The sequence below is a fragment of the Mustelus asterias genome, chromosome 1 (genome assembly GCF_964213995.1).
Source record: "Mustelus asterias chromosome 1, sMusAst1.hap1.1, whole genome shotgun sequence".
Taxonomy (NCBI): domain Eukaryota; kingdom Metazoa; phylum Chordata; class Chondrichthyes; order Carcharhiniformes; family Triakidae; genus Mustelus; species Mustelus asterias.
The window spans coordinates 76,286,231-76,310,528 of NC_135801.1; the positions used below are offsets into that span (position 1 = coordinate 76,286,231).

Here is a 24,298-nt window from a genome sequence, read left to right on the forward strand (position 1 = left end):
CCAATCAACCTAACCCGCACATCTTTGGACTGTGGGAGGAAACCGGAGCACCCGGAGGAAACCCACGCAGACACGAGGAGAATGTGCAAACTCCACACAGACAGTGACCTGAGCCGGGAACCGAACCCGGGACCCTGGAGCTGTGAAGCAGCAGTGCTAACCACTGTGCTACCGTGCCACCCCAAGCAACCGTCAGTTGCTTTCAGTGGGTTGACTTTCGAGAAGGCTGCTCTGACATCTGCGAAGGTGACCTCAGATACAGGTTCATCCGAGGTTTCCAGAGGCAAGGGCATGCTCTCACTGACCTCTTGCTCAAAATGGGCATAGAATGCATTGAGCTCATCGGGGAGGGGTGCATTTGTGCTGGCCAATTTACATGCCTTTACCTTGTAGCCTGTTATGTCTTGCAGAACTTGTCATAGTCAAACAAAGAACTATACAGCACAGGAACAGGCCCTTTGGCCCACCAAGCCTGCGCCGATCAGGTTGTCCTACCTAGACCAACCTCCTGTACCCCTCTATACCACGTCTGTTCATGTGCCTATCCAGATAAGTCTTAAATGTCGCTAACATATCTGCCTCAACCACTTGACTTGGCAGTGCATTCCAGGCCCCACCACCTCTGTGTAAAAATCTTCCCCTGCCCATCTTTGCTGAACCTTTGCCCTCTTATCTTGAACTTGTGCCCCTTGTGATTGTCATTTGTGCCCTGGGAAAAAACTTCCAACTGTTCACCTTATCTACGCCCCTCATAATTAACTTCTATTAGGTCGCCCCTCAGCCTCTGTCTTTCCAGGGAGGACAATCCCAGTTTATTCAATCTCACCTCATAGCTAATACCCTCCATACCAGGCAACATCCTGGTTAACCTTTTCTGTACTCTCTCCAAAGCCTCCACGTCGGTGGGACTGACCAGTGCATTGTAAAACCTCATCATAACTCCAGTAGGCTTAAAGCAGAATGGAATCTGTATTTATGCTCCCAAAATGGAGCTTTGTATGACGAGCATCAAGATATTAAGGTATGAACTCATATTTCTAGATTAGTGGACAGAAGATGCTTTATAGCTCAGTAACCTCCGATAATTTCTTATAAATGCGAATGGTGAACAATGCTTTCCACCAGGAGCAGCTAATTATAAAATCTGCCTAATGTTTGATGCATGCCATAGGCTCCTCATTCCCTCGTTTTCCTCTGCACATTAAACCCAGATAATCATAGAAACACAGAAAGGTTACAGCACAGAGGTTGGCCATTTGGTCCATCTTGGCTGTGCAGCTGATAAAGATATATCCAGTTTATATCCACTTTCCAGCTTAGGGTCTGTAGCCCTGTAGACTATGGCATTTCAAATGCATATTTAAGTACTTTATAAATTCAGTGAAGGTTTCTGCTTCTATTACCTTTTTAGGCAATGATTTCCAATCCCGAACACCCTCTCTTGGTGAAAAACATGTTTCTCAATTCCTTTTTAATCTTTTTGTCAGATATTTTAAATCTATGCACCAGATTATTGGTTTCTCTGCTGGGGGAAAGAGGTCTTTCCTGTCCATTCTTTCCAGACCCTTCTTAATTTTATGTACCTCAATCAACTCTCTCCCCTCAGCCTTTTCTATCTCAAAGAAAACAGATCCATCCTACCCAATCTTTCTTCATAGATACAATTCACCATTTCTGGCAACATTCTTGATGTCACAGTGCAGAGTAATGTTTAACCTTTTACTAATGCAAAATCAGTTCAGTCAATATCAAAGTCTTACAATATTTCTTTTGCACTGTGTGTAAAACAGTGTTAAATTTCATTTGGCATGCATCAGCCAAATCACATATCCCAACAAAATGCTTTTGCAAGTCTCCTGCTGGATCTTCTACATTGTTTTCTGGAATTTTCTGTTGTCAGCAAATGTCATTTTCATGTCCATGTTTGATCATGGGTTGTGGTTATCGCTGGTAATGCATTTATTGCACATCCCTAATTGTCCCCAAGAAGGATATGCAGGATTGAAATAAGTGGAGTCCAAGCAATGAGCTTATGCAGTCAAGACTTCCTGCTGGCTTAACATGACTTCTCGCACAAATACACTTGTTCTTTTATTTTCACAGGAAAATTGCATGATTTGTAATATTCCCATCACCTCCAGGCCCAAATAAATGTTATAAAGTAGGTTTTATTTAAGCAAAGTAATACTCCTCCCATTTTTGTCATAATGGTAGAATTAGAACTTCCAACCATATCAAAATTGTAAGGGTGGCTCCATTTGCCAGCTTCTGCAATGCTGGCAACATACAAAGAGCGGGGCAGAGGGATATGAATTGGTGGTCGAGTCCAAGGCATTTGAATGAAGACACAGAAGATGGGCATTGACTTGAACCTTGAAACAGGAGACAAGACCTGAAGTTAGGAAAGACTAGCCGCAGGGCCTGGAGCTAGGAAATGAGGCTGGACATAAGATAATGGAACTATGGCAGAGTTTCATCCGTATTTTTAATGATTGGTCCTTTTTGTCACTAACAAATCAGAAATCACACCACAAAAATGTTTATGGAATCTGATTACATGGTTCCTAGCCTCCAAATGTGAAGGGTTATGTGGAAAAAGCAGAAGTCCCTGAGATCAGATTGAAAGAAACCACACTGCAATCAATCATTCATCTTGCATTATTATTAACATAACAATTTCAGTAAAAGTAGAAATAATTTGATGGTGAGGATCTAGGAAATACAAGCTGTTTAAACCATATGCAACATCCAGGAAGTACACTTACTTCAGAGACAGATGCTTACAGCTAACATTTGCCCATTTGGTCCAAATTTTAACTACTTCCCAGAAACTGGGAAGGAGTTGGCAGTTAAAAGTAAAATAAATTACTCACTCATTAGTCACTTCCCCCTGGTTTGCCCCATATTAACCTGCCTTTTTAAACAGGCATGCAGGGAGGAAGCAGGTCATTAGAATCTGAAATATAGGCCCGGCGTTTCCCACCCGTTGTGCTACTTGAGCAGTGCAGCGAGCTGCGAGCTATCAGCGGGACTTGTGACCAGCTGAGACCCCCAGGCCCTTTTTTCTGATGTAATCACCCATGCGCCAGAAATCAGGGCAGGCCTGATTACCATATGGAAGTTGATATTTCCATATAATTAGCGGGCTTAGGACGGTAGTCTCCCAGCTCGGTGGTGTCTCCTTCTCCCCCCCACCCCAAACGACGAACAGGTGTGCTCACCCCGCTGCTGGGGGTGGAGGCCATTGTGGTTGGGGGCAGTGGGTGCCACTTGGGCAATGCCAGCCTGACACTCTGGCACTGCACACTGGGCACCCATGTGCAAAGGGGGCACTGGACACTGCCACTGGGGAGGGGCCTACTGGGAGGCAGGGTGACGATTGGTGGTGGGGGGGGGGTAACCCTCTGCCATTCTGCATTGGGATCGGTGGAGGAGGGAGGGAGGGGGTGATCAAGGCTGGCCATGGTGGGCTGATGATTGGAACTGGCCCGGGGGAGGGGTCAGGTAGGCCAGCAATCGGTGCGGGGGTGGGGGACCTGCAAAAGAAAGCAGGAGGCCAGCGACAGAGGGTCTAGTGTGCCTGCACCAATCTCCCCACTGACAGATCGGCACATATGCAGTGACCCACTCAGCACCATGCTGCCCGCCTCTCCAGTGGGATGAGGCCCCGCCCCCCCCACGTGCCAGCATGAATCTCTCTGAGACACTCTGTGATGCACAGATGCTGGAGATTCATTCAGGTAATTACGCCCAAAAACAGGCACTTCATTTGTTTTTAGGAGATTCCCTGCCATAGTTTTAACCTGAGGCCTGAGGGTGAGCAGAGTTGGCTTTGTTGTTAGAGAACAACATGTGGAGACCCAAACTCTGGTCAGAAGAGGCCCAGAAGATATTCAGATTATTTATTCAGATTTTCCTTCTGTGCCCTGAGTTTCCACAACCCTCCCAGATCATGACCCTGAACTCGTAAGCTTTCACCTCCCATCAGATTGCCACATCCCCCTCTCCGGAACTCGGAAATGCTGCTCTCCTACTTCTGATTCTGGCCCCAAGCTTTCTCCTGAACAAACTGCCGAGGACCCTCCTCACAGTTTCCTGGCTGTGACCTCCGGTTGCTTGTGGGTGTGCCCTCACCCGGCAGCCATACAGTCATTCTAGCTGGCTGTCAGATGCTAATCTGCAAATTATTTGAATCAGACCATATCATTAAGATCAGCAGGGCCTCCACATCCCCTGCCAGGCTTTTCCCGCACTGCCACACTCCACACACCCTCCCCAGTAATCTTAGAGCCTTTGTGCTGGACAGATTTTCCACTAATCACCTACTTGAGTGTGAAAGAAAACTTATTGTTCGTTAATGAGACACACTGGAGTGGTGAGCACTGTAAGTGATGCACTCAATGACAGTGATACAAACTGGGTCCTTCATGTTAGCGGAGTAAACCTCAGTAAGCTGTGTATGGTGAGCCATCTGACTGTGCGTTCTGGGATCTTGCTGCGTGTGGATTTGCTGCTGGTTATGACCAGGCAAGAGGAGCAACTCCGTGCGAGCAACAAATGTCACATTACAAAAGCAAAGCAAAAATAATGAATACTTGTTCAACTGTATAACTAATTTTTACACAGGAAAAATACTTCTGTTGTACTACAGAGGTCAGTGGAATTGTAACATTGCCTTCGGAGTACAAAACATTCAAGAACCCCTGTTCTGCCACATACACACATCAAAACAACTCATGGAATTTTCTTAACAATTTCATTATTTGGTCAAATGGACTGGCCTATTACTCTTACCAGAACGCTGGGATGGAATTAGTCACCCAGCTAATAGCAGCAGATTCAGATCAGTCTGATTTGCCTCACTGTTACTAAGATGCATCTGGTTTCCAATTGTCAAACCAACATTGGAAATAAGATTGTTTGTAACCTACTGCAAACTCATGGCCACACGTGCCATTGTACAGCATGTCAAAGCAGCAACTTATTTGTGCACCCATCCTCTAAATAAAAATAGCATTTAATCCAGATCAATCTCCCCAACACTGCTCAATATGTACCTGTGTGGCTTCGAATGTGCACACGTAATGTTCCATTGCTGGCAAATTTCTGCCCACAATACGGACAAATCTTCTCCTTCTCTCCAGTATGTGTCTGAAAGACAAAAAGTAAGCCGCACTCAGTTCAAATGGCATTCTCTGAACATGCTACAACAAGCACTTGCTGATAGGGGACAAAATCTGATGTTGCTTTTGCTGCATTTTTATATTTCATTTGCCTGCAGTATTTACATTATCCGCTTATTCATCCTTCATAGTTTGCAGTACGAACATGAAGAAACCACCAAACATGAACTGATGTTGAGACTAGGAATTGATGTGACCTCCTCCTATTACAGATTCCAACCTTCAGCCAAAGTGTAGCAGCTCCCGCAAAAAATTAACTGGGTTAAATAAGTTGCGATGCTAGGAATACACCGGCAACTTCTATTTTTCTCATGAATAAGGTGTGTAAGAGAATTCGTAACTATAATTTTAACCTGAATCTAATTTCCAAGCTTCACAGCAAACATGTATCACGGAAGTGCTTCTTCCACAAACAGCAGCTTCTTCTCCTCAGACCAACCATATTTTCTTCAATTTTACTCAGCTATAGCTCACAGATGAGACCAATTGATTGCATACACAATAATAATCTAAAATATGATACAATATTAGCAGATACACCAACAAGTTGTCAGTACATGATTAAAAATAAACACTCTGAATTTGATGGTAACAACATTTCACTAAAGTGCATTTTTTCTTTATTATAGTTGCCCCACAGAGTTATTTGAGATCTCTCTGCCCCAACCAAATGTTGTCACAAAAATCAGATTCATGGACTGAAGTTTGTGTGGGTTTCAGCACCCCGGTGCCACAAGTGAATGGGGGTCCTCTGCCCAAACTTTCAGACAGTGAGATGGGCTTAGCAACCTTCAAGATGGCATTGTTCCAATTGGCCACCTTCACATTCACCATTCTGTTCAGCACAATGGGCTCTCGATGCCACGGTCCCAATCTGAAGACCTCAATGGAATTGGCAGTCTCACAGGGGTGATTTGGGTGCTGTTGACACAGATTGCTGACCACGAGGGCACCTCAACATACACAGCGAGGGTGCCTCTAACAGTGGAGAAATAAACAGAATAGACACTGGTCGGTCCATTGGAATGGAGGGAATACCCCCTCTACTGGATCGGGATTGGCTGCAATTTTCACCCTACAGGCTTGCAGCCCCACCAATGGGGTTTGGGCTCCAATGACCCCCTAGCCTGTCACAGAGAGGCCACATCCATTCAACTGGCAGCCTCTGCAGTGGCAAAATGCAGGTGAAGCTGCAGGATCACCCCTCATTGAGGCCTTAACCAGAATAATTGACTGCCTGGCTGCAATCTGCTTCACAACCTATCCTTGGGAAAGTTATTCAGTGGCAGGAATGTGTCAGTGACCCATCTCAATGCAGCTTCCTCACTTCCAAGTCCACTATTGTTTCAATCAATTGCTTTGTCCTCCTACTTCTTGAGATTTGCAGCCTAACGGCACATCTAAGAATCCTTCAAAATGGTAGCCATCCCTCCTGCTCTGCCGTTCTTGTCACATCACAAGCCTTTCATGGGGAAAATGATCATTTCTATTCATCCTGGATGAAAGTGCCATTGGAATATCTTCAACATCGAATCTAGAGTTCATAGATCTCACTTCACTTTCCACTTCAGGTGGACCTCTTTTCTCCCACTTATTTTCACAAACTATCTGAGGCCCCAAAGAAACAGATATTTTGTGCATTATGGCACGGAAGGTAGAACATCACAAGTGCCCCACTGAATATTTTACAGACTGTTACTTCTGCTTGCAGCTTAGTATATCTGATTATTAAAAGGCATAACCCTTAAACATTTTAGTTTCAGGAGCCAGTTTCAAGTCAAAATCTTAGCTACGGTGGTGTATTCATCAAGGATTAATTTAACAGAAGTTCCATTTATCTTGGCATTTTCATTGTCACCTGCATGGAAATGGAAATGCTATTCATTCCGAAGAGCATATGCAACCTGACACACAATTCATTTTTAACCATCCCTGAAGCTACCGATGCTGAGAGTTCCAACATTACGTGAGCAATGCAGAGTATATAAATCATACTTTTCAACACTGAATATTGTACAAATTTAAGGTTATGGAATTATGTTGGTTATACAAAGTGCTTTTTAAAATTAATTTATAGGAAATGGACATTGCTGGTTCGACCAGCATTTATTCCCCATCCCTAATTGTCCTTGAGGAGGTAAGCTGTCTTTGTGAACTGCTGCAGTCCGTGTGATGTAGGAACATCCATAGTGCTGTTAAGGAGGGAGCTCCAGGGTTTTGAGTCAATGACAGTGAAGCAACAGTGATATATCTCCAAGTCAGGATGGAAAGTGGGTTGGAGGGGAACTTCCAAGTGTTGGTGGTGTTCCCATTTATCTGCTGCCCTGATCCTTCAAGATGGTAATTCTCGTGCATTTCAAAGGTGCTGCTGAGGGAGTTTTGTGCATCTTGTAGATGGTACACACTGCTGCCGCTGTGCGTCAGTGGGGGAGAGAGTGGATGTAGTGCCAATTAAGCAGGCTGCTTTGTCCTGGATGGTGTACAGCTTCTTGAGTGTTATTGAAGCTACACCCATCCAGACAAGGGGAGCGTATTCTATCACACTACTGATTTCTGCCTTGTAATAAAATTAGCGCCCAGGGGTCAACTGTAGTAATCCACTCTAACCACAAGCAAGCAAAGCTTGCTGCTGTGTGCACCAGAAATTTGATCAATGGTTTCCTATGATTTTCTGTTTTGATAGCAGGCACAACAATGTCCAATAATGTTCCCTGCTAATGAGGCTCCCTACCAGCAACACAGCCTTGTCTCATGATTCTTTCAAATTATAAATCCATGTTTTTTTCTAAAACAAAGCTACTGAATTCCAATGAGAACTACTGAGCAAGGTGAACCAAACTAGAAGTCATCTTCCTTCTCACCCTCACCTTGGTATCTTATGGTTAATGACATGACTGGAAAATTGCAGTTTCAGCTGTTAAGAACAATGTGTAGCGTTAAGTTTAATTTTTTTTTGTATTTGGGTGTTGAGAAAGGTGAAACCTGGTTTAAGTGAGCTAGGTTTTGGTAAGTCTGAGGCTCTTTGTATACATGCATTTCTAATGAGGGTTTATAACTCTTGAAGTGAAGAGATGGGTTACCAAGGGGTTAGTAGTTTAGTGAAGTTAAAGTAAATAGAAAAAAGTGTGCTGTTGCTTAGCAACAAGAGCCAGAGACAGACAGAGAGACACACACACACACACACACAGACACAGGGAAACACAGAAGGGTGATCAGTTAGTGTGTGTATACCAGAGTGTACAGGCTAATCTAACCTAATAACAAATTCTGTAAGGTTACTGGGGAACTGAGTTTCGGGAACTCATGCATTTGCACTGAAGTTGAAGTGATAGAGTTTAGATTGTGGTTTTTGCGTGAGATATACCAGCTGAAGAAAAGCATTTAGTGAATACTCAACAGTCTGCCTGAAGAAAACTGTTTAAAACTGAGCTAACTCGCACAAGAAACCATGGAGCTGAGACAGTGATAAATCTTCACTGGGGTTTTGTGGCTGTAGGAATTTCTGGGATAAAAGCAATACTGGGAGTTTGAATAATTTTCTGGTATCTGCATTGGGATCTTTCCAACCTTTTTGTCCAGTATAATATAGTTCATTTTTTTTCTTGCTTAATAAACATTTAATTCTGTGTTAAAAGTGTTCTGGCAGATTCTTGTGAATGTGTTCAGTAACCGACTTCCATGGTTTCTAAAAAAAACAAAGTTATGATCTACTAAGCCAGGTTTTACTCTGTCCAGTATTATCAGCTAGGATCATAACACAACATTTGCTGAACTTTACACAGATCTAGAAAATACAAAACTATTAAGCACTGCTGTACCAAACACAGCAGTTAATAAATCAACAAGAGTATGGCAGCAACACAAAAAATCTGAGAAACTAGGTTAATTTGAAGACCGTGCTGTTCAGTTCTGTGTATAAAGCTTTTTGTGGCTAAAATCATTCATCCATGTCAGCTACACTGTTGACATCAGGCTAACACAAGGATCAGTGGAAATGTAAAAGCTAGTGAGTGGTGCTTAATCCAAAAGATCTAGACCATGGCTTACTCTTATCGCCAAGAATCACTGCTGAGCTTCTTGGTTCAACAGTTTTAATCTGGCTAAAACAAATGTAGCAGCAGCCTACCTTGTTCTCATATCCAAAGATTGAACACAAAAGCTTTGCGTTTCTTTTTGTTTAAAATTCTTTCAGCAACCACAAGTTCAGTAATTTCAATGTATAATTATTTACTTCATTCATATAACTCCCTTGATTTTTCTGCTTTATGTCCATCTTTTCCATGTTAAATATGACAGATTTGTCACCTGTATGTTCATTTATTCAAGTATATAAGCTGCCAGCAGGAATTGGGTTGGGTCAAAGCTGCCACCAGGAATCAGGTTCACAAGAGAATGCTGCCATATATGCCCTACGGCTGCCACTGTTTGCTGCCACATTGTGGTTGCTTGTTCCCACCAATATAAAACACATTTTTTTGAACATACCATAGAACATAGAAACATAGAAACCCTACAGTACAGAAAGAGGCCATTCGGCCCATCGAGTCTGCACCGACCACAATCCCACCCAGGCCCTACCCCCATATCCCTACATATTTACCCACTAATCCCTCTAACCTACGCATCTCAGGACACTAAGGGCAATTTTTTTTAGCATGGCCAATCAACCTAACCCGCACATCTTTGGACTGTGGGAGGAAACCGGAGCACCCGGAAGAAACCCACGCAGACACGAGGAGAATGTGCAAACTCCACACAGACAGTGACCCAAGCCGGGAATCGAACCCAGGTCCCTGGAACTGTGAAGCAGCAGTGCTAACCACTGTGCTACCGTGCCGCCCCTGATGGGACCATCTGATGGGACATCTATTACTGAGCCTGTGAAATTGAATATACAAAATCTTAATCTGTCTTTTAACTAAGCGCAATGTGTTCTGCAGTTGAATGAATAAGTTCACCACATTTGCTGGCTCTGTGCCAATGTAAATGCATGCGCTGTGTCACAGCAATATTATTACAAGTGGGTCTCAATTGGTTCATTTTCTTTCATTAAAGCAAATTGAAAATAAACTCAGTTTAAATGGCATAAAACATCCCTTTTGATTTGAGTACATTATATTCTAGGATACGAGAGCAATTAAATCTTTATTTAAGTCACCAAAGAATAGAACTGTTCATAGCTGCTATCTGTGGTGATCTCAGGTAGCTCTCCATTTTTATTTCTCTCCTGATTGCCTTTACTTTGATGCAGTTATTTTCCCTCCCATCTCTAACTTCTCATTCTGAGAATTCAATGGGTTCATTCCCCACTCTCCCTCAATCACTTTTTCTTCTCTACATTTTTCCCCTTTTGTTTTACAACACCTCCTTTGCTTTCTCATTATTTAAAGGCAACAACATCCTCCCATGTGCCATTTTGTGTTATATGGGCAGACAATCGTAGCACTGGTATTAAGATTGTTCTCGACGCAAACCAATTGGTTTCCTTCCTCTGAAAGTAGTTCCATATGGAAAGTAGTTCCACATACAACTGAAGCTGTCGGGAATGCATTGTTACAAATGATCTTCCATGGTTTTTGAAAAAACATGTATACAGAACCTCATTCTTCCAGAATTTAAAAGTTTTAGCAACACTAGAGGAAATGAGAGGAAGTGGTAGTGAGATACAGCTGAGTTTCGTCAATGTACACAGAAACAAATGCTGTACCATAGAAAGGCTCCAGCAAAACTCACTGGATTGCTAAGAGATACACAGTAAGGAAAAATTGAGAGAATAAAGAGTTGTCAAAGTAGGAAAGCTCATTTAAACTGTTTGGATTATATGCAATATTTAAATGAAAAGGTATACTCAATATTCATGTCTTATTTGTGAAGTATGTTGAGTTGCTATTAAAAAGTAAACACATTCTTAATTATACAATGTCTTTAAAAGATTTAAATCACAAAAGCCACAAGGTCCAGTGCTGGGGTATGCTGCCAAAGCTCATGGAGTTATACAAATCCCAAATGCTTGTGCAGCCAGGCACATGTCTGGGGCGTCTGCAGAGAAAGTTGTATACCCTTAACTGTGGCCAATGGGTTCTCCAACCTAAAGCTAAACCTATTAGTGTGAAGAGGAAATTTGTGCAAAGCCACAACTGAACTGAACATAGACATTTAAGGTATAAAATGGAATGTCCACAATTGTCTTTGAACCATTTGTCGGAAATGTTGCACAATACGGAGCAAGATCGATTCTCTATGTTTACACCAATTAATTTGCTCATGAGCTATTTGAAAATCAGAAAATAATCATTGTTATATGATTTCTGCCATTTTTCTCGCTCGTGAACTCATACAATTGCATTCTCAGAATATCATTTCCCTTGATTGCATTTCTGGGCTGTATTTATGAAGGAAAAAATGCATTTTCTTGTTTCATTTGTGCAAAGAAACATTTGGCCCCTTGATCTAACACCAAACATTTATGTAAACTCACAGAAAGCCATTTAAAGGGGGAGTTTATCATTTTACATTTAGTGTCTTCATACGGTCTAGAATATTTTGCTTCCAACGAAATGCGCACAGAACAAATACTCCTATAATACAACCATTTACTTTAAAATGTGGTTGATGCTCCTTCCATTTTCATTTCTTTACTCCTTGTATTTATCTTTAGCTGAAAAATCTTTAACCATTTATGCAATAACTACTTGCACTACTTAATCACTCCGTAAGTTTATACGCAAAATTCTTGACATTTCTGACAAGACAAATCAAGTGTGTGGAATGATGTGCATCTGGACTGTGCTGGACCTCGTAAATCTGGCACTTGGCACAAGAACTGAAAAATAATTTGATTTCTTAAACACCAACTTCTGTTTTCATCGTAAACACAAGAAAATTAAAAAGTAAGAAATTTATGATAGATTATTTGCTGACAATTAAACCATTTGCTAACTGGATGTTTCTCAATCGCACATCTTTTAGAAAAAGTTGACTGCTCAAGAGAAAATATGTAATACAGTTAAGCATCAACATTGTAACAGGACCAAACAAGAACTTTTGTCTTTGAATAATTTGGGCGAAACAGCTCATTATTAATTACAGTTCTGATTATTTAAATCTCTGGATTTTAATAATTACAGATTTTGAATGCTAGGCGTTTGTTTTTACTCATTTGAAATACTGTCCTTTCTCTTGTCTGTGTTGGCCACCTTTTCATAGAATCATAGAAACCCTACAGTACAGAAAGAGGCCATTCGGCCCATCAAGTCTGCACCGACCACAATCCCACCCAGGCCCTACCCCCACATATTTACCCACTAATCCCTCTAACCTACGCATCTCAGGACACAAAGGGCAATTTTTAGCATGGCCAATCAACCTAACCCGCACATCCTTGGACAACACAATTTTCCACTCATAGAAGAAAGTAACTTCATTGCAGTGTTAATGAAAGCCTACTTGTGACACTAATAAATAAACATTATAATAGTTAGCAATCAAATTTCACTCTTTATTACCCACAGTAACCATGAAGGTTGTGATTCTTTCACTGAATGGGATTGTTGATCATACATTTCATACACCCACCATACTGTGGACAAAAATAAGACAAAAATCCATAAGACTAAAATCCATCTGAATTTAGAGCACATTCAGGACCTCAGGATATCCCAAAGCACTTTACAGCCATTTCCTTTGAAATACTGTTGTAATTTAACAATGTCCTGCAAACCTCAAAATGCTAATGACCAGTTCATCTGTTTGGCAATGCTGGTTCAGGGATAGATATTGGCCAGGATACCAATGGGAAAAACCTTGCCTTCTTTGAAATGAGTGCCACTGGAAGATATACACCCACCCGAGAGGGCCACGAGCTTCAGTTTCATGCTTTCTCCAACAACTAGCACCTCCAATACCAGCCTCAATTATATCTCAAGTACCTGGAGTAGGATTGGACCCCACAATATTTTGCCATGAGTGGCAAAAATGCATGCAAATTGGTTAAGCTGGTGGATAATTTTAATAATATTGTTTTTGACGAACATAAATTAAATGCCAAAATGACCGGTACATACCGTCAATATTTACATTTGAAATTTCCTAACCCTTGACCCTTAACTCCAGAACTCAGAGCTGTTCAAGGAGACAATCTCCAGTAGATTAATTACATCCTAGAGACAATTGCAGCCCTTCCAGATAACTCTACACTGCAGCATTTTTGAAACTGTTGAACCATTCAGTGTCTCAACACAAAAGTGTCAACATTAGTGCTGCCTGATTAATTATAGCTGATGCTGAAACCATCACACTGCAGTTAAGTACAGGATAAACATTTATTGGGGATATTCTTTGTATCTGCATGACAGAAAATCTGGAATAATGCATTTGTTTAACCTTACACTATCAACATGGCAGCTTGCAGAATCTTATAAAAAAGGCAATGGACAGTATTTAATGGAGGTGTCAAGGGTCCAACACACCAGCTGCAGAGAGCCAGTGGGAGCACCACATCACCTCTTTTTGGGAAGGCCTACCAAATTAATTGCCACTTTGGCGCTTAACTGGACAGCGGTGGCCTTCCCCGGAATCATGGACACTCACTGCAGCAGTCTTACCGGCTGCAAGTTGCTCGCCAGCAGCTCTATTGACTGGCAGCACCACTGGGGAGAAGGTGGCTGCTGTCAGTTTGACTGAGGTTCAGTATCATTGCTAGAGTGATGACAGGGGAAGGGTGGAGGTGACTCTCCCCCTGCCTTTGCTGCTGAATCCTGTTCCTGATGCTGGGTTCCTCGCTCAGGGAAGTCCTGCGAGCTCCCAAACAACTCAGATTTGCTTGTCCTGCTCCTTGCATGGGAAGCCCCCCTTAGGTTTACATCAACAGTGGTTGGTTGCATCAGCCCTATGGGTGGTACCTTGTGCCCGACTAGTTTGGTGGTGGGGAAGCATTTAATCAGGAGGAGCGGGACAGGTGGAGAACCCCCTGGCTCCACTATGCTTAAGACCGTGGTGGGAAAGCCAATGAGGTTCTAAAACTGGGCAATAAATGCCCTTTTAATAGTTTCATCCTTCTATGGTTGTTATTAACCCAGAGGTGGGCAGGAGGCTCTCCATGCCAGGAGCACAACAAGCAAGCCCGTGCAAGTTTGCCTGTGGGGTCCAGGAGAGGGTCTCTCTCATTCAAAGGCATTCAGTGCTGGGGAAAAAGGACACAGCCTCAGGAAGGAGGAGGAAGGTGGGGGGGGGGGGGGGGGGGGGGGGGCTAGTGGCCAACATCCTCTTACCTTCCACAAGATTCCAGCCTATTTTTGCACATTTCATTTTTTTTTGGTGGTTTGAGCCCATTTTCTCTTGTAGATGACTCAAGTACCAATTTATGTGAAGTGAAGACTGATTTTTTTCATGATAAGATTGTACTTTCCTCTTGTGAAGAACTTAGAATGATCATAGAATCCCTACAATACAGAAGTAGGACATTCGGCCCATCGAGTCTGTCTGACCACAATCCCACCCAGGCCCTATTCCTGTAACCCCACATATTTACCCTGTTAATCCCCCTGGCACTAAGGGGAAATTTAGCCTGGCCAATCAAGTAACTCACACATCTTTGAAGTGTGGGAGGAAACCGGAGTACGTGGAGGAAACCCACGTAGATACGGGGAGAAAGTGCAAACTCCACACAGACAGTGACCAAGGCTGGAATTGAGCCTGGGTCCCTGGCGCTGTGAGGCAGCAGTGCTAACCACCGTGCCACCCTCAAGAATATTCGGGATACATTTAAAATGTGGTGTAAAGAGGTGCCTCCTACACCAAGTCATTTTCTCAGGAAAATTGAGGAGGAATACTTGCTGGAAATGTCAGAAGAGAAGTCTCTTAATTACTATTTCCAGAGGAGTCGTAAATATAAACTATACAATTAGCAGCTCCTTCTCCCCCATAAATGATTAAATGGTCAATCTTTTCTGCTGAGTGCAAAGGAAGAGGAATTTCTTTTACTATTATTACCATTCATTTAACACACCCAGGAGCACTTTTTTGTTATTTTAACAGACATTAACCATTCATTTTTAACAGATTAACAGCTCTGTAATAGTACAGAGGAAATTAATATAAGGATTAATATCAATAGCCGTATTCTACCAACAATGGAGGAGCAGCCATTGGAAGTGCAGCAGGTTGAAGAGAATGAGATAGAGCATGGTGATCAGGATCAGATGACATATTTTCAATCTAATAGGTCATCTTCCAGCTTACTGCATAGTTGAGTGGAAGAACACCAACCATTCACTTAATACAAATTCCCTAGACTTGGTTCTCTCTGACCAGTTGATGGACTTTCAAGTTGACTGTTCAATAACACTTTTGCTGATGAACCATTGAAGGGTGCTGAGGAAATAAGTCGCTACTTCATAGAAATATCAGTATTAAAACTATAGCAAATGTTAAGGAGGGTGGAAAAGTCCATCAACACCACCTCTAGTCTGGTCTTGCTTACTGCAACAAAATAGATTTTGTTTTTCTTGCTTAAAAAAATACTGAGTTTTAGACGTATGTTTTCTGACTGAACATCCATACAGGAGCACCAGTAATGCCACTAAATTACTCTGTGTATCTTTTAATGCATAATATTAGGGACATGAGCCAGCTATTCAGCTCCTCGAGCCTCGCGGCTGATCTGCACATCAATTTCATTCACTTGCCCTTGCCCCATATCCCATTACACCTCATCTATAAAGAACATAACATAAAAACTAGGAGCAAGATAGGCAATTCAGCCCCTCGAGCCTGTTCCGCCCTTCAATACGATCATGGCAGATCTTATCTTGGCCTCATCTCCATCTTCCCGTCCACTCCCCACAATCCTTCATCCCGCTACTAATTAAAAATCTGTCTATCTCCTCAAATTTGTTCTGTGTCCCAGCATCCACTGCACTCTGGGATAGAGAATTCCACAGACCCTTTGAGTGAAATGATTCCTCCTAATTTCTGTTTTAAATCTGCCATCCCTTAGCCCTGAAAATATATCAGTCTTGGAAGATCCAATTGTTCCAAGATTCAAAGCCTTTTGAGGAAAGAAGGTTCCAGATTTCGACAACGGTTTGCGTGAAAATCATCTTACTTTATTTATAAACATGCACATGCATGGGTTCCCCTTGCCGCTTTGACGGATGAGTGATTTATAAAAACTACTTAAACCTGTAATAAAGCAGATTAAGAAAAATTTTACAAAGGCATAAACAACATTTAGCACCAGGTATTAATTGTTCATTCAGGTCAGAAAATAGAACCCCTCCCCCCTCCCGCCCCCCCTTAAAATGTTAGCTTCCCACAACAATGGAAAAGCGAGAGAGCCAGCAGATATTTACCACTTCAATCAGTTTTTAATTGCATTTTCCAGGACAATAGACTCTTAGAAATGATGTACCTCTTCTTCAATTCCAGGGTCATAAAAGGACACGAAAATGAGGAATTCATGATTACTGCAGCATTATTTATCCTGGGGTAAAATGCACAATCTTCAACTGGTATTAAGTTGGGAAAATCAGCCCTTATAATTTGGAGGATTATTGGCATTGTAAGATTAATACTGAAGCACTGAATGTTCCTTTTGTATAGCTTCCACGTGTATTTAAATTGTACACATGCTAACACTAACAGAGAGGGGCCTGACACTCTGACTTCTGTACCTTTTCCTTTTGCAATTTCTCATTTCACTTCACAGCGTGGCATTTACAATCATTCTGAAGCAATTTCACATCTCGGTCACCTTTCACATCTTTGCAGGGTCCTCCAAAATAATTGTTCAGCATGAAATAGCTTGAAAGTTCATTCAGCATTTGATTGGACCCAGTGGCTAAAATTTACAAGCGCTAGTGGCAAAGATCAGAATTCTGAGAGGCCACCACAGACGTGGAAGAGCTCTCAGCTCTGATGCATAAAATTTTCAAAACCTGTCACACAATGATCGGCATGAAAACATATGCAAATGTAAATGCTATAGGTTCCATGGAAATGAAATACAATTGTGGATAATGTTTGGATAGTCACCTGAGAAATTTAAACTGTTCCTTTCTATCCTAATAGCACAGAGGGAGGCCATTCAGCCCTTCTCATCAGCACCAGCTCTCAAAGAGACCCCATTCACCACCTTAAGCACCCGCTCCCTCCCAGGCACAGTGTGTACTACTTACAAGATGCACTGCAGCGAGCAACTCACCAAAGCTCCTTCGACAGCACCTTCCAAATACCCAATCTCTACCATCTACGAGCAAGAGTAGCAACTTCACCTCAAAGCCACTCACCATCTTGACTTGGGATTATATTGTCGTTCTCTCACTGTCAATAGGTCAAAATCCGTCAGCTCCTGCTGTAACAGCACTGTGGGTGCATCGACAGACACCTCTTGGATTGCAGCAGTTCGATAGGCAGCTCACCACCTTCTCAAGGGTGGGATGCTCACATCCCACCAACAATTTTTTAAAAATTTACCATTTAATGCCAGATCTTTGCCCTTTATTATTTTGTCACTTGCATTTTAAAAGTTATTATAAATATTGCTAATGCCACTTGATTCTGGTGGAACATTCTGGGGCAGTAATCAAATAACTCACAAACTAGTTTGAATTTAAGCGCAGCCATTTTGAGGCCCAAGCCTGACTGACATGCTGGTGGTGAATTGCAGGCAAAAAAAAAAATCCTGCCACAGCTCGCTGGTTTTGAGAGGCTGGCAATTGGACAGTTGGAGAGGGAGGGGGGGGGGGTTTCAAGTGGAGAGCAGTAGACCAGAGCTTTGCCAGGTGTCCACGAGGAGTATTTTGCCACACCTAGACACAACAAAAACCATAAATTACAAGTTTGCTGTACCATTTTGTGATGTGACACAGGATTACCACCTGCCACAATGTTCTGCTCCTGACCACGTCTTAAATTTGCATGGTTGGGTGTAATGTCGCGATACTCTGAATGATTGATGGGGGAGGCTGATGGGAGCTGGTGGTGCAGGCCCTATGAAAATCTCACGCAGAGGCAAGAGCTGGACTCAAAGTGCCCTAAAGGGGATACACTGAAAATAAGGCAGGGAGAGGTGGAGACCTGGTGCAGCAATAACATTTAAAACCTGCTGCTGCTTAACAGGCAAATGCCAGCTTTGCAGGAAGGAAGCCACCTACCAGAGAAGTACAGCAACCAATCAAATAAATGCATCATAAACATCAGAGAGTCTAACACAACAAAAACAGAAGATGCTGAAAAATCTCAGCAAGTCTGACAGCATCTGTGGAGAGTGAATAGACATGATGTGGAGATGCTGGCGTTGGACTGGGGTAAACACAGTAAGAAGTTTAACAACACCAGGTTAAAGTCCAACAGGTTTATTTGGTAGCAGAAGCCACAAGCTTTCGGAGCCTTAAGCCCCTTCTTCAGGTGAGTGGGAATTCTGTTCACAAACAGGGCATATAAAGACACAAACTCAATTTACAGAATAATGGTTGGAATGCGAATACTTACAGCTAATTAAGTCTTTAAGATACAAACAATGTGAGTGGAGAGAGCATTAAGACAGGTTAAAGAGATGTGTATTGTCTCCAGACAGGACAGCCAGTGAGACTCTGCAGGTCCAGGCAAGCTGTGGGGATTACAGATAGTGTGACATGAACCCAATATCCTGGTTGAGGCTGTCCTCATGTGTGCGGAACTTGGCTATGATTAGCTGTAAGTATTCGCATTCCAACCATTATTCTGTAAATTGAGTTTGTGTCTTTATATGCCCTGTTTGTGAACAGAATTCCCACTCACCTGAAGAAGGGGCTTAAGGCTCCGAAAGCTTGTGGCTTTTGCTACCAAATAAACCTGTTGGACTTTAAGTTGTTAAACTTCTGAGAGTGAATAGAGCCAACATTTCAAATCTGGATGACCCTTCATCAGAGCTTAGAGCAAACAAAATCAGAAGAGATGTGTACTATGAAGGTGGGGGGGGGGGGGGGGCTGTAACTGAACAAAGTAAATGCAAATGATGAAGAAGAAAGGTGCTAAGAGTATCCATGAAGTGATCAGATTGTGTGAATGGCAGAACAGAGGTACAGATTGATAAGGGACTGCCTGAGGAATGTGGCATTTGTTCTGAAGGGAGGGGGTGTTGAGGGCAAGATGGAGAGCGAGAAGTGGAAAAATGGAAGAGAGAATTACAAATGGTTGAATGAGATGAAAAGAAGAAATGAAATAAAATAAATGGAAATGAGGTGAAGGTGGAGGGGAAGAGTTCATGCTCTGAAGTTGTTGAACTCAATGGTCAGTCCAGAAGACTGTAAAGTGCCCAATCAGAAGATGAGGTGCTGTTCTTCCAGTTTGCGTTGAGGTTCACTGGAACATTACAAAAGGAAGCTTTAGGGAGCCCGAATTCGATGCGCTAACTTAGATATGAGGTTGATATTTTCCAGTCCCTGTTGTGGCCAGCTTGGAGGACGTGGGGGGTGGGGAGGGCGTGCTCTGAGGGCAGGCTGCCATGACTCCAGAGCTCAGTACCTGGAGCCTGACTGCCATCTTTAATAGGATGGCGAGTATAGAGTTGGCCCATCAGGAGGCTGCCTTCAGGAATATCTTTGCTCTTAGCTCTGTCAAAGGGTCATCCAGACTCGCTGCCAGCAAGTGCAAACTCAGGATCCCAACTTAACCATGAGGTCAGTGTGCCAGAGCCCATGGTAAAATCCTGCACATGGAGCAGGAGGATCAAGCTCATTGGAGTTGGGCCTTAAAAGTCATGAAGCACATTGCTGGTTTTTTAGTGACCACATCATCTCCTCAACGACACAAGGCAGGAGCAGGAGTAGATCACACTGCCCATCAAGTCTGCTCTGCCATTTCAATATGATCACCGCTGATATTCAGTTTCAACTCCATTTTCCTGCCTACTCCCCATATCCCTGATTCCCTGAGACATCAAAGATCTCCCCATCACAACCTTAAATAAACCCCACGATGAAACATCCACAACCATCACGGGTAGAGAATTCCAAAGATTCACAACCTATTGAATGAAGACATTTTCCTTATCTCCGTTCCAAATAATTCTTCCCTGATACTGAGACTGTGGTTTCATGTTTTAGATTCCCCAGGCGATGGAAACAACTTCGCAGTGTCTACCCTGTCAAACCCTTTCAGAATCTTGCATGTTTCAATGAGATCACCTCTCATTCTTCGAAATACCAGAGAACAGAGGTCCAATTTATTTGGACTCTCATTGTAGGGCAACCCTCTCATTGTCAAGTAAAGAAAGATCTCTAATGCCAAAGGTTATTCATGTGAATGTGATGGTACAAATAATAGCAAGAATATTTTTGCAGAAGATGCTTCACAATTATCAAAATTAATTATATTAATCAATCTATTTAAAATCTTCTGATTTTCTTCATGGAGCATTTTGTCAAACAAAAATGGGAATCCCCTTGCAGAAGAATACATGTGAAAATAGGCACCACAGTTTTCATGATTCGATATATGTTGGATCCAATTCTGTTTTCAATAAAGTCAACTTTTAAATATGATTAAAATCCAAGAATTTGTTTTGTCTAAGTTTGTATATTCCTACTCATATTCTATAGGCAAGCTCAGAAGATTTTTAACATGCAGAAATAACTGACATTAAATCTAATAGAATCTAACCAAATTTAGTAATTAAGTGAACTACTTATGAAAACAACAAGTTACCCCCACGAATCCCACCTGAATAGTGCAGCTGATGGTTAACGCTTGACTGGTTAACAGGGGGTCGGTTTAGCTCAATTGGCTGGACAGCTGCTTCGTGATGCACAGTGATGCCAACAGCATGGGTTCAATTCCCATACTGGCTGAGGTACTGTCTTCTCAACCTTGCCTCTTACCTGAGATGCGGTGAACCAAAGGTTAAATCACCACCAGTCAGTTCCTTAGAGGGAAGAGCAGCCAATGGTCATTTGGGGCTATGGTGGCTTTACCTTTTCCCTGTTGCTGATGGGCCCTGCCCCTGTAACCATACAGAACATCAATACTAATCGTGGCCTGGAATTTCCATTATGTTGAATTAGTTTAATCAGTGCCACTCACCAGAAATCAGTCAAACCAGTGCAAAAAACATATGACCAGCACAAACCAATGATCATTTGCGCTGGTTTAAACATGCTTGTTAGAAACTGAGCCCGCCCATTAAACTGGCCGTAGCCCAGATTGAATTCATCACCATCGTGAGTTTCCACTGACCTATTTGTGAGCTTTCAATAAGGCACCTAAAATTAACCTTTGTGATTTATGTGGCACAGTGGTTAGCACTGCTGCCTCACAGCGCCAGGGACCTGGGTTCAATTCCGACCTGGGGTCACTCTCTGTGTGGAGTGTGCACTTTCTCCCCATGTCTGCATGGGTTTCCTCTGTGCGCTCCTGTTTCCTCCCAAAGATGTGCGGGTTAGGTTGATTGGTCGGTCATATTAAATTGACTCTAGTGTCAGGAGGTTAGCAGAGTAAATGTGTGGGGTTATGGGAATAGGGCCTACGTGGGATTGCAGTTGGTACAGACACGATGGGCTGAATGGCCCTCTTCTGTACTGTAGGGATTCTATGTAATACTAACATCTATGGTTTCAAAAAGCATAGTAAGAAGTTTAACAACACCAGGTTAAAGTCCAACCTGGTGCTGTTAAACTTCTTACTGTGTTTACCCCAGTCCAACGCCGGCATCTCCACTTCAAAAAGCATAAACAGACATATTTCAAAGGCTTTTAAATATTCAAAAAAATTAATTTACTTAGAAACTAACTACTGTTTGACAATAAAACAAGTATACGGTCCTGTGTAGTTTTTAAAAGTCATTCTTCAGTTATTTAAAATCAGGATACTCAGGTTGCAGATTTGACACACTTATCAAAAACATTAACTTTTTTGTGATAACCATTTTCAGCTGCATTTATAAAGCTGCACCAAGCTTCCACTTTGAAATATATCAAGGGAAAAAAATAAAATGTATTAGGTTTAAGGTGCTGTCCAATTGTACTGGTTCATTCAATATTTTACATATGGTGACGTGGACATAATTTGAGTGGAAACTGGAGCAAAAATTTCATTCTGAAAAATTGTACAATTTTTGATTGTAATTTGCAACCAGATTGCGTACTGTTCCCAAATCAGAAATTTTACACACTGTTTACTGAAGTGGCATTTAAATGCTGGATGTGCTGTTTCATACGGGATAAGTAGGTAACATTATTCACATATCACTTAAAGTCAGAAATAGTGTTGATAAATGCTTTGTATCTTCTTTTTAGGCAGTCCCTCAGGACGGAGGATGACTTGCTTCATCTCTAGTTCAGAGGGTTCAGAAATGGCTGCTAAGTCATAGAATCCTCAGTGCAGAAGAAGGCCACTCGGCCCTATCGAGTCTGTACCAACCACAATCCCACCCAGGCTAGTTCCCCTGACACTAAGGGGCAATTTAGCATAGTCAATCCTCCTAACTCGCACATCCTTGGATTGTGGGAGGAAACCGGAGCATTTGGAGGAAACCCATGCAGACACAGGGAAAATGTGCAAACTCCACAGTGACCCAAGCCGGGAATTGAACCCAGGTCCCTGGCACTGTGACGCAGCAATGCTAACAACTGTGCCACCCTAAGTCTAGGGCACAATCTGTAGCCTCCACCATATGCAGGGAAGGTGGTACCTGGAGGGGCAATAGATGAGTTGTTGGGAGTGCTCTGTCCAATACCTCGACTTTGCCTCTGCATGTTCCGGATGAGGTCTCTCAATGTGTTTGGTGTGACCTGAATGAACTTGCTCCATTTTGGTCGGTCACAACCTGGGGATTCCCGAGTTAGCAGGGATGTTTTGACCTCTTCAGAGATGTTTTGAGGATATCCTTACAGGTTTATTATTTTCCTCCTGGGAGTCTCCTGCCACAACCAAATTCCCAGTGGAGTAGTTGCTTTGGGAGCCTGGTGTCAGATATATTAACAACATGCCCTGCCAAGCAGAGGTTTTTAGTGATTAGCCCCTCAAAGTTGGGCATGTTGCCTTGCGCGAAGACAGTGCTATTGAATCACTTTTCCCACCCAATTTGAAGGATCTTACAAAGGCACTGATGCTACTTCTCTAGGGCTTTGAGGTGCCTGCTATAGGTTGTCCAAGTCACAAAAGCATACAAGAGCACAGAGATCTTTGAAAAAGATTAACTAAGCAAAATGAAATTATTGTCCCATAGATAGAAACTAATTACTTGGGAAATTAAACATGCCCTTCAACTTAAAGCAGGTGGGGCTCTGAAAAGCTTTTCAATTGAATTATGTGAAGCCAGATATTCGAGCTCGAGTATAATTCAGGGTCTGACAAATCCTAATCAGTTCGCTATGAGTGGCGTAACTTATAAATCTCTACAAGAAGACAGAACAATAGGCAAATAATTTACAGCAAACTGTAGCAGATTAATTAAAAATGTTTAGCTATCAGGCAAAGTCATACAGAGATCTGATCATTCTAAAAGTGTCTACATGCAGACCTACTACAGGCATGGAGTTCAAAGGCACCACCTTACTACACAATCAGAAGAAGAGCTCTGCGTACTTTGTATCAGCTGATTGCTATGGCTGTCAGACAATCTCGGAGAAGTGTTGAATCTTGCCTGTTCAAGCACACCTGATTCAAACAACAACTGTTGTAATGAGGATAATGTGCCTGGGTGACAAGTTTGGTGTCTTGCATCATAGGAAGGTTAGTCATAAGGAGGATAAATTTATGCTATGCTTCCTAACATTTGTGTTAAATATGAGTGCACAATAATCTACTGGGAAGTGAGTGAAGAGTGCTGCTGTCTAAATTCTGTAATGTATGGGTGGTACATGCATCTGATCGTTAGTAATTTATCAGAGAGATTGGATCTGCGTTTCATCAGTACACACACTGGTATTCACAATATCTTTCAGCTTCACTATTACCTGTAATCAGATTCCCAAAATACCACATACTATATCAGCTCTAGTATCTCAGCATTATAATCTTGAATGTCTCAGCGAGCTGCCACAATCTGGAGCTCTCTCCAGGTCAGAACAATCTGTACTTGTACTGTACTTAACCAGTGAGCTGATACACTTTCTCAGTCAGCAATGCGAGCTTCA

General features: G+C 42.3%; 1 protein-coding gene across 2 annotated transcripts in view; it reads right to left on the bottom strand.

Annotated features, from left to right (window-relative positions):
* The window catches only part of prdm5 (PR domain containing 5), a 301,678-nt gene that overhangs the window by 119,242 nt on the left and 158,138 nt on the right, over window positions 1-24,298 (bottom strand). For both annotated transcript variants that reach the window (XM_078214035.1, XM_078213941.1), the window contains one exon: window positions 5,058-5,151. In XM_078214035.1, coding sequence (XP_078070161.1) covers window positions 5,058-5,151 — 94 coding nt within the window. The remainder of the gene's footprint in view (window positions 1-5,057; window positions 5,152-24,298) is intronic.